This window comes from Stenella coeruleoalba (assembly GCF_951394435.1).
Source record: "Stenella coeruleoalba genome assembly, chromosome: 17".
Classification (NCBI taxonomy): domain Eukaryota; kingdom Metazoa; phylum Chordata; class Mammalia; order Artiodactyla; family Delphinidae; genus Stenella; species Stenella coeruleoalba.
In genome coordinates, this window is record NC_137163.1 from 20,876,040 (window position 1) to 20,891,032 (window position 14,993).

The following is a 14,993-nucleotide window of genomic DNA, read 5'->3' on the forward strand; positions in this document are numbered from 1 at the left end:
AGGGAACTCAGTAGCTGGAGGACAGGGCCTGGACAGAGGCTGTCACTGTATAACATCTTTTTGAATCTTGAATTTTGAACCACATGAATATTTTTAAAACCTATGGGGTATATAACATGTATGACAATGAAATCTTGAGGAATTTATTTAATACCATGAGCTTTTCTGTATCTTAAGAAATTGAGATGATGTTACCTCTTTGTAAGAGTTTAGTAAGGATTAGAAATGAGGATACAAAAAGTGTACAGGATGGAGTTCTGGGTTCATCTGACTGGGTTTGGGCTTGTTTCACTTTATCAAGCTGCTTGTGCAGCTGCCATACATGAATTGTAAGTTCCAATACAAATCATGGTAGTTGCAACCTTTTATGGAGTCCTCAATCTATGTCAGACATCGTACTAAATATTTTACAATCCCCTATAAGTGGTTGGCCATATTTCAAATGAGAAAATGAAGAGGTTAGCAAAATGAAGTTAACTTTTCTTAATGGTCACTCACTTAATAAGCGGCAGAACCTAGGACTTGAGCCCAACTCTGAACCAAGTGTGATGTGTTTACAATATAAAGCTACATGGGCAAAAATGAATTGGCTCTTGCCATTATTTTGCTCATTTTGTGCTAAAAGTCAACATTCATTCATTCAGCAAATTTTTATTGAACACCTATTGTACGCTAGCCTCTATATGGTACTTGGGAAATATCACTTAAAACAGATTCTACCCTCATGAAAACTTAACTTCTCTTCTAGGTGTTTAGAAAAGCAGGAATATAATGAGACCAAATCTGGTAGTTGTATGTTTCATGCTGGCCTCAGAAAAAATGACCTTATTTTCTTATATCATGCCAGTCAAAGAAACAAAAGCCAAGAGGAAGAGGAAGCTAATTGTTGACAGTGTCAAAGAGTTGGATAGCAAGACAATCAGAGCCCAGCTTAGTGATTACTCCGATATTGTTACTACTTTGGATCTGGCGCCACCCACCAAGAAATTGATGATGTGGAAAGAGACCGGGGGAGTGGAAAAACTTTTCTCTTTACCTGCTCAGCCTTTGTGGAATAACAGACTACTGAAGGTAATATAGTTTGCAGAATTTTAAATTTCATATAGATTTTGATCATTTTTTAAAATAAACTTTAAAAACTTCTGTTTGAATCATTTTTGATCAGGTATTGCTCAGTGATATAGCATCTTCTCTTTTTTTCCCTCCCTTAAACAACAGTATACTGAACATAAACCTGATCTGAAAGATCATGATAAGTGACACCTGCATTTCTAAAAGATGTAGAATTAATCTTCACTATTCTAAAAAGCCACTGATGTCTTTAATAACAGTTCTCTCTCCTCAACTTTCTATGATACATTACCACTTCTGTTGCCTTGGTGTGTACTGTGGTTCCAGTCTGCAATCTTTAGATGTTGCTTTCTGGCTAAAACAAGGGGTCGTTCTGCTTTTCCCACAGTACAGAAATCTGGCTTTATGAGAGTTTTTTTTCACTTACAGGCCCTTTCTGCTCACTTTAGGTTCCAGACTATTCTAAAGCAAAGTTCTGAGGCATCGTAGAACCAATTGATTTTTACTATAAAGTGTTTAAAGCAGCAAGGCTTTGGTAAAACTGCTGTATATTGGAAGCACAATCGTAGAATCATTTGGAAGAAGGTTTTGAAGTGGTTTTTTTTTTTTTTGACTCAGTGGTCTCATTGTCAGGAATTTTTCTTAAGGAGTAATTCAAAATATGGAAAAAGCCACTTCTATAAAGATGTCCATTAATTATTATTTACAGTTAAAAGAAACTTAAAATAGTGAAGAATCATTCAAGTGTGGCATATATATACACGCACATATATATTTATTTCCACTCAGTGGAATATTCAGTCATTAAAAATACTAGAAATGATAGTTAATGAAATTACTGTACAATATTAAGTGAAAAAGGCAGTATGCAAAGCTGTTGGGTATGATTTCAGTTAGATTGTTTTAAGTGTATGAATATGAAAATAAATGCAGGTAAATAAATTTAGAACTTTAGGGTTATCTCCAAGTTATGAGACAATGGTTAAAAATTTCATTCTCAACTTTTCTAAAATTGCAAGTGAAAATAATTTTTACATAGAGGATTTCAAATTATAAAGTAGAATGAAGCATGAATATAGCATTAAGTAGAAATCATGCTAAATTATATATACAGATAGTTAAAACATACTTATGGAAAATAGTAATGCCAGTGGTAGGTTTTCGGTTCATGTGATTTATAGTAGAGATTTTATAATTGATATTTATTTCTTTATTTAATAGCTGTTTACACGCTGTCTTACACCACTAGTACCAGAAGATCTTAGAAAAAGGAGGAAAGGAGGAGAGGCTGATAATTTGGATGAATTCCTCAAAGAATTCGAAAATCCGGAGGTTCCCAGAGAGGACCAGCAGCCTCAGCAGCAGCAGCGTGACGTCATCGGTCTGTTCCACTGGAATAGTTCCCTGATACGATCGCAGTGAACATTGGCTTAGAATTTACCTGTATATTGCCAGAGTAAAAGAAATCAGGAACAAAGACGTATTCTCAAACTTTTGGACAGGGAAATACATGCCTTATATTCTCTGATTCCTTTGTTAGCTGGGAAGTTTTCTGTTTTCAGAAAGGTCTAGGACTTGGCCGAGTGATAGTCTACTAAAGGATTGTCCTGCCTTGGAGGTGGGACGTATCCTTCTAAAAACCTCTTCCCACCTTTAAATGTATTATAAATTTAGTAACCTTTGTGGAGGTAAAATTTTATTCAGCCTTCTTCATTAGGGAAAGTCTTAGCATATTAGTATTAAATGGTTCTAGAATGTTGAGGACTGTATGACCGTTGTCCCCTCTTCATATGATCGATTGCAGATGAGCCCATTTTGGAAGAGCCAAGCCGCCTCCAGGAGTCAATGGAGACCAGCAGAACAAACCTGGATGAGTCAGCCATGCCTCCACCACCACCTCAGGGAGTTAAGCGAAAAGTGGGACAGATGGACCCAGAACCCATGATCCCTGTAAGCACAGCTCTCCAAGATGTTTGGGGTGTGGGTGTGCGGGCAATGTTTTAGATCCCTAGTAACAGCAAGTGTTATTTAAGGAGACCTTTTGAAGTGTCTTGGTTTAGGCAGAAAATAGTAAGGAATGGGTCCAGAAAGAATGACAGCTGAGGATCAAAACACAATATCATGTAAGTGGGAGGTGTTCTTAGGAGTTTTTCTGACTCTGCTTCACAGTGGACTAAAGTGAGCATCCTTGGCTAATGTGGACTCCTTGACTCTGAACTTGGTTCTGGTTTTTACTTTACTTCTCAAACATTAGCCCATATTAGCCCACGGTGAATCCGACAGTCTAGATAGAAAAGTAAAGCAGCATATGGAACCTGTTAAGTACATTGTGAGTAAAATGAAACAAACTTCCTGCTAATAATAACTTTGTCAGCAAGATGGAACATTTTTTCTCTGGTTTTATTGATATAATTGACATATATAAATTGTATTAGTTTTGGGTGTGCAATAGATAATGATTTGATAGATGTATATATTGTGAAATGATTATTACCATGGTAAGTTCAGTTAACATCCATCACCTCACAGAATTAGATTTTTTTCTTGTCACGAGAACTTTTAAGATCTACTCTTAGCACCTTTCAAGTACATAGTATATAGTTGAACCTCCTTATCCATGGATGTATACTGAGGGCTGTCTGCAGTACGAGACTTGAGCATCTGTAAATTTTAGTATTCACAGGGGATCCTGAAACCAATCCCCTGTAGATACTGAGGGACAGCTGTATTGTTAATTGTAATCATCATACTGTGTATTAGATCCCCAAAACTGACTGTGACCAGTATCTACTCGTTTCAATATCTACTCGTTTCCCCCACCCCCTAGTAACCACCATTCTACTCTCTGCTTCTGTGAGTGTGAGCTTTTTAAGATACTTAAGATTCAACATGTAAGTGATGTATCTATCATGCAGGATTGAGCGTTCTCTGATTTATTTCACTTAGCATAATGCCTTCAGGGTCCATCCATGTTGTCACAAAAGGCAGAATTTCCTTCTTACGGTGAATGATATTTCGTTGTGCACGTATATCATATTTTCTTTATCCATGTATGTGTTGATGGATACTTAGGTTGTTTCCATAGCTTAGCTATTATAAATAATGCTGCAGTGAACATGGAAGTGCAGATAACCTTTTTCAGATAGCAATTTTATTTCCTTTGGATAAATAGTGGCTGCACCAATATACATTCCCACCAACAGTGCAAGAGGATTCCCCTTTTCTCCTCATCCTTGCCAACACTTGTTATCTCTTGTTTTTTGGGTGATGCTTTATTGTGGTTCTTATTTACGTGCCCCTGATTAGAGATGTTGAGCACCTTTTCATGTACCTGTTGGCCATCAGTATTGCTGTCTTCGGGAAAATGTCTGTTCAGATCCTCTGCCCATTTTAATCAGTTTGTTTTGCTCTTAAGTTGTGTTGCATTCTTTATATATTTTGGATATTAATCTCTGATTTGCAGATATATTAGTTTGATGAAGTCCTACTTGTTTATTTTTGCCTTTGGTGTCAAATCCAAAGTTGTCAGGACCAATGTTTTCTTCTAGGATTTTTATGGTTTCAGGTCTTAGATTCAAGTCGTTAATCCATTTTAGTCTTTTGCATGCGTCTGTCCAGTTTTCCCAACACCATTTATTGAAGAGATTGTCCTTTCCTCATTGTATGCTGCTTTGTGCTAAATTAATTGACCATATATGCAGAGGTTTATTCCTAGACTCTATTCTCTTCCGTGTTCTGGTTTATTCCTTATAAATATTCCTGTATATCTTTAATACTAAGCAGTTTTAGGCTATCTTATATACTCATCCAGTTGCTGAAAAAAGGTAAAGCAACGTCTTGCTACTTCATTTAGACTGGCTACCATTAAGTTCACTTCGTGTTCCTATCCTGAGTATAAAGGAAGGAGGTGGTCTGGTTTAAGGCTTCCCAAGCTTAAGTCTATAGAATAAATTAACTCTGGGCAAAGGGAGGCTTTTCGGTACCTTAGGCTCTTGGTTCAGCCTCCATCATCAAGACATTGGCAAAAGAATATTCTTTGCCAATTTTAACAACTAGTTCTCTATGCCCTCGGATGGTAAGGAGTTGTAAAAAAAAAAGCGTTTTTGAGTTCAGGAACAGGAACAAGTAATTAGTGGGTTACTCTAGTACCACTCTCCGGGTAGTTGTTCCCTTGTCACTCTTTTAATGTTCTCATGTGTTAGTATTAAGTCCGAGAAGAAAGAAATTCAAGAAATGGACCCAGAAAAATAGTCTCCTCCTGCCTAATATTTGCTGCTGGAAGAGCACAAAGGCTCTTATTTCGAGCTCAGGCTGAGTTGCAGTAGCCCTTATACAGCAGTGGTCGACAGTACCAGGCTAATTAATGTTCGAGCCCTTTTGCGTTGCCCTGGAGTCAGTGGGTTCTGTTTAGTCCTAAAATGCTAATACAGAAAGTGTTGAGGGTTTTTTCTTGTTTGCAAATTCCTAACATAGAATTAAACAAAACACTTTTGTTCTAAGATAATGAATGGATTAATTTCCTTTGTAAAGTACTTTAATGTTGTGGCTTTACAGTAAAAGAACAAGATGTGTAATCAGGTTTTGATTATGAGGAAGTGTGAAGATAAAGTATTTCTTTCCATTTTGAAAACTGCAGCAACTACATGCATGTTTGCATAGTTAAGAGAAGCTACCCTGGAAATGTGCATCTGAACTTGCCTTATCTTTATTGCTTTAAGCCTCAGCAGGTAGAGCAGATGGAAATACCTCCTGTAGAGCTGCCCCCAGAAGAGCCTCCAAATATTTGTCAATTAATTCCAGAGTTAGAACTTTTACCAGAAAAAGAAAAGGAGAAAGAGAAGGAGAAAGAAGATGATGAAGAGGAGGAGGTAAGAAAACGTTGTAAAAAAAGATCTGATGAATAAATTCCCATTCTAGGTTTAGCGAAAGTCTTCAACCAGCTCTTACTATTTTTCACCTTGGAGCTGAGTTCATTGTGGTGGAGCATCAGAGTGATGAAAAAATTTTGAATATAAGCAGAACTTAGCCAAATTCTTAGTGATCTAGACCATCATTAAGAACTTCAGATGTGCTGTGTTCTCTCTTATTTGTCCCTTGGGGGCTTTTCAAGGACATGGGACTTGCCCTTTCACTGATTTCTTGACTTCTGAATTGTTTGTGAGCTGCTTTTGTTATTGTGTGGTCAGCTATTAGCATCTGCCTCTAATCTATTTGTGTGGATTTTGCTTTTTCATTAGACTGGAGTGGTTTGTCCTGGGGCATGCTTTGGCTGTTCAAGTTTTTTCTTTCCCCCTTTTCCTGGATCTTTAAGGTTGTATATTAGAATGTGTATTCTTCTATTTGATGTTCTGTCAAATATTTTAAAGTTTCTTCCAATTTTCATTACCGTCTGGTCGTGTTTGTAATTTATGCCAGCATAGACTTCATAACCATTTAGTGCTTAACATGAGCCTTATACTGTTTTAAAGTCAGAATGTAGCCCCAAAGCTCTTCCAGCCTGTGTGCTAGAGTATCTCAGCCTTAGTGTTCAATTAGCATTTAAAATTATACTTTCTATGTTAAGCTGTTATTAACTCCTGGTTCTTTGGATGTGGTGATAGTTGCAGCATAGCCTGGAAGCATCTCAGCTGTTGCCCCATGCCAACTTAGGACAGTCTTGTAGGGGGCAGGTGACTGGCAGCCACGCCACTCCAGTTAAATATGTATTATAATTATAGCCCATTGCTTTTAAAACACTGTATGGAACAGTATTACTTACTCATCTTTGCTAGCCTGCAGGCTCTTTGGTAGTGGTCCATAGTGAGATGAGGAATTTTCTGGAATACCATCGTCCAGAAAATCATGCTACAAAAAAAATACATAAATATACATTCAGTTAAAATAAACAGTATGCTTAGTGACATAGTTGGTTTATTTCCTTGCTTAAGTTTCTTACCTTAGCAAGGGCCGGTAATGCATAGCTCGCCAACCAGCGATAGTCCATGGACCAGACCGTGTAGATCACACACTTATAGACCAGTACAGAGTCATATATTCAGTTAACTGCTTGCAGGTACAGAGGATTTTCTTTTGTAATTTAAGAAGGATGTCGAACTAGATGCTAAGTGATTTTTCCATTGGTCAAAATGCACACAATTTAGAGCTTTCAGGAGATACGGAAATGCTTCATTTTGTAGCAGTTTTGGCAGTTTTTTGTTTTTGTGTGGGGGTCATTTTCACTCAGGATGAAGATGCCTCAGGGGGTGATCAGGATCAAGAGGAAAGAAGATGGAACAAAAGGACTCAGCAGATGCTTCATGGTCTTCAGGTAAAGTCTTAGAGAAAAAATTGCATCAAAGGCTTTTGGCAGTGTTTCCTTAAAAAAAAAAAAAAAATTAACCAGAAAACCTTTTGTGAAACTTTTTGCAAAACCACACACCTTAAACTATTTTAATACATAAGCTGTTGGGCTAAGAGTAAGCCTGGAAAGCATCCAGGTGAACACTTTCCCGTGGTTACCCTGCAAAGCAGAGCTCCTTTGTGTGTGCACATTTTCTTACTTTTGGTTGAGCAAATTTAATGGGTTGAATCACTAAATTTGTCAAATCATTGTACAGTGTCATTTATCCTTGGGCCTTAATGTGTCAGATACAGAGGAGATACCTTGAGTGTCTATGAAATACCAGGCAAGGTGCTCGGGTCTCCTAAAATAAATTCAAAGGAGAGTTGACAGTTTTCAGAGCTGTAAGTGCTAGATGAAATTGATAGATGAACTGATTTTATTAATTAGAAAAAATGAATCATCTATATTAGGTTGCCCCAACAAATGTTAACTTTGCCCCCTTGCCTTTTTTAATGTGAGAAACACCCTGGTACTGTTCAAAAATCTACTCCTAGCCCCCAACAGAATATACAGTATACTTTTTTCAGTATCCAAAAGTAGTATCCTTTTAAAATTACTACTTCATTGTGTAGATTATTTTCATTTAATTCTTCCTTTCATTTCAGCGAGCTCTTGCTAAAACTGGAGCTGAGTCTATCAGTTTGCTTGAGTTGTGTCGAAACACGAACAGAAAGCAGGCTGCAGCAAAGTTCTACAGCTTCCTGGTTCTTAAAAAGCAGCAGGCTATTGAGCTGACACAGGAAGAACCGTACAGCGATATCATTGCAACCCCCGGACCAAGGTTCCACATCATTTGAGCAGCTAGAAGCATTATAGCTAGTGTTCATTTCACTAGTGTGTACAAATTGCCCCCATGTGTAGGGCACACAGAACCCTTCAGAACCCTTCAAGAAAATTTAGATTTTTGTGTGTACAAAGTCCCTGCCTCTTTCTTCATGTTTTCTGGTATTTTAAATTTATCAATTAAGGGAAACTGCTTGTATGGTGTTTGTGCTCTGATGGAGAAAACAAGTACCCCAAGTTTATTTTAACAGTCCAGAACAGATTCGTGCAATACTGGCGCATATAATACTGTTGAGTAGCAGTGGAAAGTCAGGGTTTTTATCTTAGTTCTCCATTAATGCATTGTAAAGGAGAACTTTTCAGGAAAAAAATGCCTGACAGTTAATAACTATAGTGTGAATCGTCTTTTCCCACCAGCACCGGGCAGTCTTCTTCGTAACCATTGTGCTTTAGGGATGGTGCCCAAAGCAGAGATTGTCCTCTTAGGTTTTAAAGTATAATTCCACACTTGATCATGGGGTTGTGTGAAATTGTACTGTAACTAATCCCTTTCAGCTACAAAAAAATAGGACTTGGTTTAAAGTGCCCTATTTTTTGTAAATCATTCCATTTGAACCTTTTTAATGAATCTTACTATCCTGAAATCTATTGTTTTAGTGAGGCTCTAACATGAGCAGAAATAGACTTTTTAGCGTAGAATGAATATAAAAAGCATTTATAACTTTCCAGGAGCTATAAATCAAAGTTTTAAAAAGATGTTTGGATATATTTGAGTATTCAGATCATGAAAATAGAAATTGCTATGCCAACTGAAAGGACAAACTGATGGGAAATCGTACAACTGGTTGACTTAACCTTTAAGCAGACAGTGCTGTAAAAACTAATGGCTTCTCTGATATTTATTATGTTTTAGTACTGATCATTTTTTCCAGTGCTTGCACACTCCTGTGTTTGGAACTCTAATAGCTTTGCAACAGAAATCCAGTATCCGGTTTCCTATAATTTAAGTGAAGAAAAACACATCCAAATAAAGGCTTTAATATTAACAGATCAGATAGCACCAGGAATTATGTGACTGTTACGATTATCAATACATGTCTTAACATTTTAGGGCAAAATTACACACTGAAAAGTTCTAGCTTTTAAGTGTTGGCACTTTTGTGGAAAACAAAAATCACTCAGACTTCAGTGTATACCCAATAATTTTAAATTATGTGAGATGTTTTAAATCTGTGAACTCGTAATTACTGTTTTGATGATTCAGTTTCTTGAGAATGGTAATTGTATAAAATTGCTGTTGCCGCTTTATTTTCAATATGATGTGCCTGTAAACCATGGTTTTTTCTCCCTTTGTATAAAGACATTGTAGATAATTGAATGTTTGATTATAGAAAGGTCATTAGTTTCTTGTTACACATTTTGTTAGTCTGGTTTTTGTTGCTTATCAGGTTTAATATTGTTCTTGAAAATAGTTGATGCTATGTTATGTATAACTTTTCTAATAAAAGTTGTGTTATAAGCTGTAAATTTTGAGGTATTGGTATTCAGTTGGTGGCACTCCCCAAGAAAACATCGCTTCATCTTTTTTGCCCTATCTTGAATAATTATCCATACAAATAGTAAGTGAACTTTTCAAGAGGTCTTAGAGTAAAAAACAAATCGTTACAATGGCTGGTACTGAGGAATCTCTGGGGCATAGGTCAGGCCTGTAACTGCTAAGTACATAACAAATTATGACATGCCTATGGTTCTTGGCGCCCTAAACAATTGTAGCCCATGGGCAACGTCCTGGAGATTTTCTGGGGCCATCTGAGAAGCCTACCTTAGCCAGGGCTTTTGGTAGGTAACTTGGAATGTATCCACCTTTTCACTCAAGCATCTGACTTGTCCTGCCACCAGCTGTGAGCTTTAAGACATTCAAGACTTTATGGTTTAAGTAAGCCGTGCTGTATCTTCCGCATAAATAGTTTAATACTGTTTATAATAGAAAAACCAATGTTTACTAAACACCAATTAGCCTCAACCCGAAGATGCTTTAATTTGAGGCTCACCACCTGTGGTAAAGACAGCCTAGTAAAGAATTGCAGCCTAATATGGAAGTCATGGGAGCCTAGAATACAGCATGCCAAAGTACCTGCAGATAGTCCAACGAGAAAAGCTTTTGCTAAGATTTGAAAGATAATTCAGTGTGGTAATGGTTTTATTATCAGGTATAGCAGAACCATGAGTATTCAACTTGGTTCTAAAAAGCCTAGGTAGAGATGTGAAAGTGGAATCCTGCCCCTTGACTTCCTTCCTCAACTTAGAGCTAACAAAAAGGGCGCAGTAGGGCTTTCCTGGTGGCACAGTGGTTCACCTGCCGATGCAGGGGACACAGGTTCAAGCCCTGCTCCGGGAAGATCCCACGTGCCGCGGAGCTCCTAAGCCCGTGCGCCACAACTGCTGAACCTGTGCTCTAGAGCCCGCGTGCCACAACTACTGAGCTCGTGTGCCTAGAGCCCGTGCTCCGCAACAAGAGAAGCCACTGCAATGAGAAGCACATGCACCACAACGAAGAGTCGCCCCCGCTCGCCGCAACTAGAGAAAGCCCGCATGCAGCAACAAAGACCCAACACAGCCAAAAATTAATTAATTTTTAAACAGGGGGGGCGGGTGCAGTAGAGCCATGGGCCAGGGGTGTAGAAACTCAGCTTCAAAATCTTAATTTGATTATGGAGCCTAAAGCCCAAGAAGCTTTATTCTCTATCTGGGCCAGATCGTATACAAGCAGAGGTTCTCAACCTCGCTGCCCTTTGTGGTCACCTGAGGAGCTTTAGAAAATACTGGATGTCTGGGTCCTATTTCCTGCAGAATGTTCTTCTGGATTGCTAATGCCCACTGAATACAAAATAACTGAATGGATGGAAGGAAATAAAGTAATAGATCTCCCACAACAATCTGAGAGTCAACATCAGTGCGCCTGCGAGGCGTATCTTATTTACTGTGTGGTTTGGAGTAATGCCTGACATGCTGCCACCAGTCGCAAAATTTGAGAAAAATCCGTCAAGTGAAAAGTAAACTGGTATTTACAGTTAAATAGCCCAGGGTTGCCTTGAGACTCCATTTCCTCAACCATCAATCTGGGTGGTTGGTACAGAACTTGCAGAGTATTGGCGAAGGGTTCCTAAAAGTGGGCACTCAGTAAATTGTGGCGGTTGTAAAAATGTTTAAAGCAAGGGATTCATATTAGAAAATGGAGTTTTCAAGATATGAATCTGAAAGAGTGGGATGCAAGAAAGGATTATGAAGAGACTAAAGGTCTTTGTAAACACTAGGGAATCTGAGTAAGATGCCAGAAGGAACCTAGGAGATGGTCTCTCTCTGAACATTCCCTCCCTTTCAGCACATTACCTTCCTTCTGCCTCAGTGCCCTATGACATGAGCAATCCTGGCTGCAAAGATGGTGACATAGGAGGCTCCTGAACTCCCCTCCTCCCATGGACATACCAAATGTACAGCTGCACATGGAGCAGTTTCCTTTGAAAGAAATCCAGAAACCCTAAGCGACTCCCATACATTGGGTAAAACCAGAACATACCCACGTCAAAGTGGGTAGGAAAGGCTGAGACATGCTTGACATAAACCTCACCCCCAGCACAGCAATATATAATCAGGAGAGAACTCCAACTTCTCCTTGAAGAGTGGAGGACTTGGACCCCACATTCACCACCACAACTCTTAAGACGCCACCCAAGGGACAGGCTCCCAAAATACCTAATTCTAAAAGCCAATGGGGCTTGCATCCGGGAGACCCACAAGACTAGCAAACGTTTTTAACAGGTGTGCGAGCACTTGCCACAGCTATCCTCCCAGGGTTCAATGCAAAGGGAGCAAAGAAAGGCTCTTATTTGTGTACTTTAAAAGCTGATTTCTGGGCTTTCCTGGTGGCGCAGTGGTTGAGAGTCCGCCTGCCGATGCAGGGGACACGGGTTCGTGCCCCAGTCCGGGAAGATCCCACATGCCACGGAGCGGCTGGGCCCGTGAGCCATGGCTGCTGAGCCTGCGCGTCCGGAGCCTGTGCTCCGCAACGGGAGAGGCCACAGCAGTGAGGGCCTGCGTACCGGAAAAAAAAAAAAAAAAAAAAAAAAAATCTGATTCCTAAGGGTCAGGTTTCTAATTGAGCACACTTACAGGGGCTGACTGCAATCCTCCTCAGACTAGGGAAACCAGCAGACGCCTCCCCCCCCGCTCTCTCCCTCTAGCTTGCTTCAAGTCACCAGTATATCCCTGAAAGGAGCTTTCACAAGTGTCTTATGCCCCAGCTTTTACGGCTGCTGCCTGAGGGAAAGACCCTTGGATCACCTGACTCTGAGAGCCAACAGGGTTCACAAGTTGACATTCACAAGTCCCACAGAACTGTAGCAAACAACAAAGGAGTTCTTAGCTTAGACTCAGAAGCACGCACACGCGCACACACACCCCACTGCCATAGACCCAGGCCCAAATCAGAGGGAGCAGGCAAAACACCCACCTGGAAGGTCTAAATACTTTAACCAGCTGCTGCCTAAAGGTCCAGCTTCCAACCAGCCTGTATCTATGTGCTGATTGCAGTCCTTCCCTTTGGGACACTGTCATATCTGGGTACACCCTCAACTACTGAGAGCCAGTAGGAACAAAGAAAGCAGCCTGGACAATCACAAAGGCTTGAGAAACAACTAGGAGCAAGGGCTAGGCTTACTGCTGAGGCTCATCTCTTACACAAGACCACTTTGTCAGGACTGGGAGAGGTGACTGTTCTGTCTAAGCACAGACACCAACACAGTCAGAGAAAATGAAGAAACAGAAATACGTTACAAACAAAAGAACAAGACAAATATCCAGAAACAGATCTTACTGAAACAGATATAAGTGATGACCCAATAGACATTTCAAAATAATATACAGATGTTCACTGAAGTCAGGAAAACATTGCATGAACAAAGTGAGAATTTCCATAAAGAGAAAAAATATTTTAAAGTACCAAATAGAAATCACAGAGTGTACGAATACAATAACTGTACTGAAAAATTCCATAGAGGGGTTCAACAGCAGACTAGTCAAGCAGAAGGAAGAATCAGCTAACTCAAATCCAGGGAGTAGAATTCATCTGGGCTGGGGAACAGAAAGAGAAAGAGAGACAATAGTGTGAGGGACTTATGGGAAGTCATTAAGAGGATCAATATACATATTATAGGGGTCCCAAAAAAAGAAGAGAGAGAGAGAGAGGCAGAAAGCTTGTTCAAAGAAGTCATGGCTGAAAACTTCCCTAACCTGGTCCCACTGGACTGTATACATTTGAATACTTTAAAAGCTGCTGCCTGAGTTTCTGGCTTCCAGTCAGCCTAAATCCAGATGCTGACTGAGATTCTCCTCTTTGGGACACATACAGGTCTTGGCACACTCTCAACTACTGGGAGCCACTAAAAATAAATCTTCTTGGACAATCACAAAAGTTTGAAAGACAACAAAGAGCTAAACAGGGTTAAATGATAAGGTTCCTGTCCTACATGAGGCCACTCCTTCAAGGCCAGGAGAAGTGACTCTTCTACCTAATGCACAGAAACCAACACAGAAAGTCAAGGAAAATGAAGAAAAAGAGAACTATGTTCCAAATGAAAGAACAAGATAAAATCTCAGGAAAATATCCTTAATGAGACAAAAATAAGTGATTTATCTGATAAAGAGTTTAAAGTAATGTTCATAAAGGTGCTCACTGAACGCAGGAGAAGAATGGATGAACCCAGTGAGAACTTCAAAAAAAAAAAAAGAAAATGCTGTATAAAAAAGTACCAAAGGGCTTCCCTGGTGCGCAGTGGTTGAGAGTCCGCCTGCTAATGCTGCTGATGCAGGGGATGTGAGTTCATGCCCCGGTCCGGGAATATCCCACATGCCACGGAGCGGCTGGGCCCGTGAGCCATGGCCGCTGAGCCTGCGCGTCTGGAGCCTGTGCTCCGCAACGGGAGAGGCCACAACAGTGAGAGGCCTGCGTACCGCAAAAAAAAAAAAAAAAAAAGGTACCAAACATAAGTCATATTAATGAAGAATACAATAACTGAACTGGAAAAAATGTACTAGACTATAGTACATTAACAGAGCAGGAAAAAATAAAAAATAAATGAAGGTAGTTTAAGGGACTTATGGGACAACATCAAGCAGACCAACGTTTGCATTATAGAGGTCTCAGTAGGGAAGAGAAATAAAAAGTGACAGAAAATGTATTTGGAGAAGTAATGGCTGAAAAATTTCCTAACCTAGTAGTGAAGGTTAAAAGACAAAAGTTTTAGTAAAAAAACAATTATAACTACAATAATTAAGGGATACAAAAGATAAAAAGATGTAAAATGTGACATCAAAAATACAAAATTTGGAGGTGGGGGAGACAATAAAAATGTAGAGCTTTTAGAATGCACTCAAACTTGTTATCAAATTAAAATAGACTGCTATAGATATAAGGTGTTATATGTAAGGCTCATGGTAACCACAAAGCAAAAGTCTATAGCAGATACAAAAAAGATAAAGAGAAAGGAATTGAAGGATACTACTAAAGAAAATCAAACCACAAAGGAAGAGAACAAGAGAAAAAGAAAGGAACAGAGGAACTACAAAACAGTCAGAAAACAATTACCACACAATAAACACACACATATCAATAATTTCTTCAAATGTAAATGGACTAAATTCTCCAGTAAAAAGAAATAGGTCTCTCTTTTTTTTTAATCCATTCAGCCACCCTATCTCT

General features: G+C 39.2%; 1 protein-coding gene across 6 annotated transcripts in view; it reads left to right on the forward strand.

The window, feature by feature from the left end:
• Positions 1–9,763, forward strand: part of RAD21 (RAD21 cohesin complex component) — a 146,211-nt gene extending 136,448 nt beyond the window's left edge. For 5 of the 6 annotated variants that reach the window (XM_079902305.1, XM_079902306.1, XM_079902304.1 and 2 more), the window contains 6 exons: positions 848–1,071; positions 2,293–2,452; positions 2,876–3,021; positions 5,790–5,939; positions 7,295–7,378; positions 8,059–9,763. In XM_079902305.1, the coding sequence (XP_079758431.1) occupies positions 848–1,071; positions 2,293–2,452; positions 2,876–3,021; positions 5,790–5,939; positions 7,295–7,378; positions 8,059–8,250 (956 nt within the window). In that variant the 3' untranslated portion in view covers positions 8,251–9,763. The remainder of the gene's footprint in view (positions 1–847; positions 1,072–2,292; positions 2,453–2,875; positions 3,022–5,789; positions 5,940–7,294; positions 7,379–8,058) is intronic. The other variant, XM_079902309.1, reaches the window with a different exon arrangement.
• Positions 9,764–14,993: the final 5,230 nt, after the last annotated feature.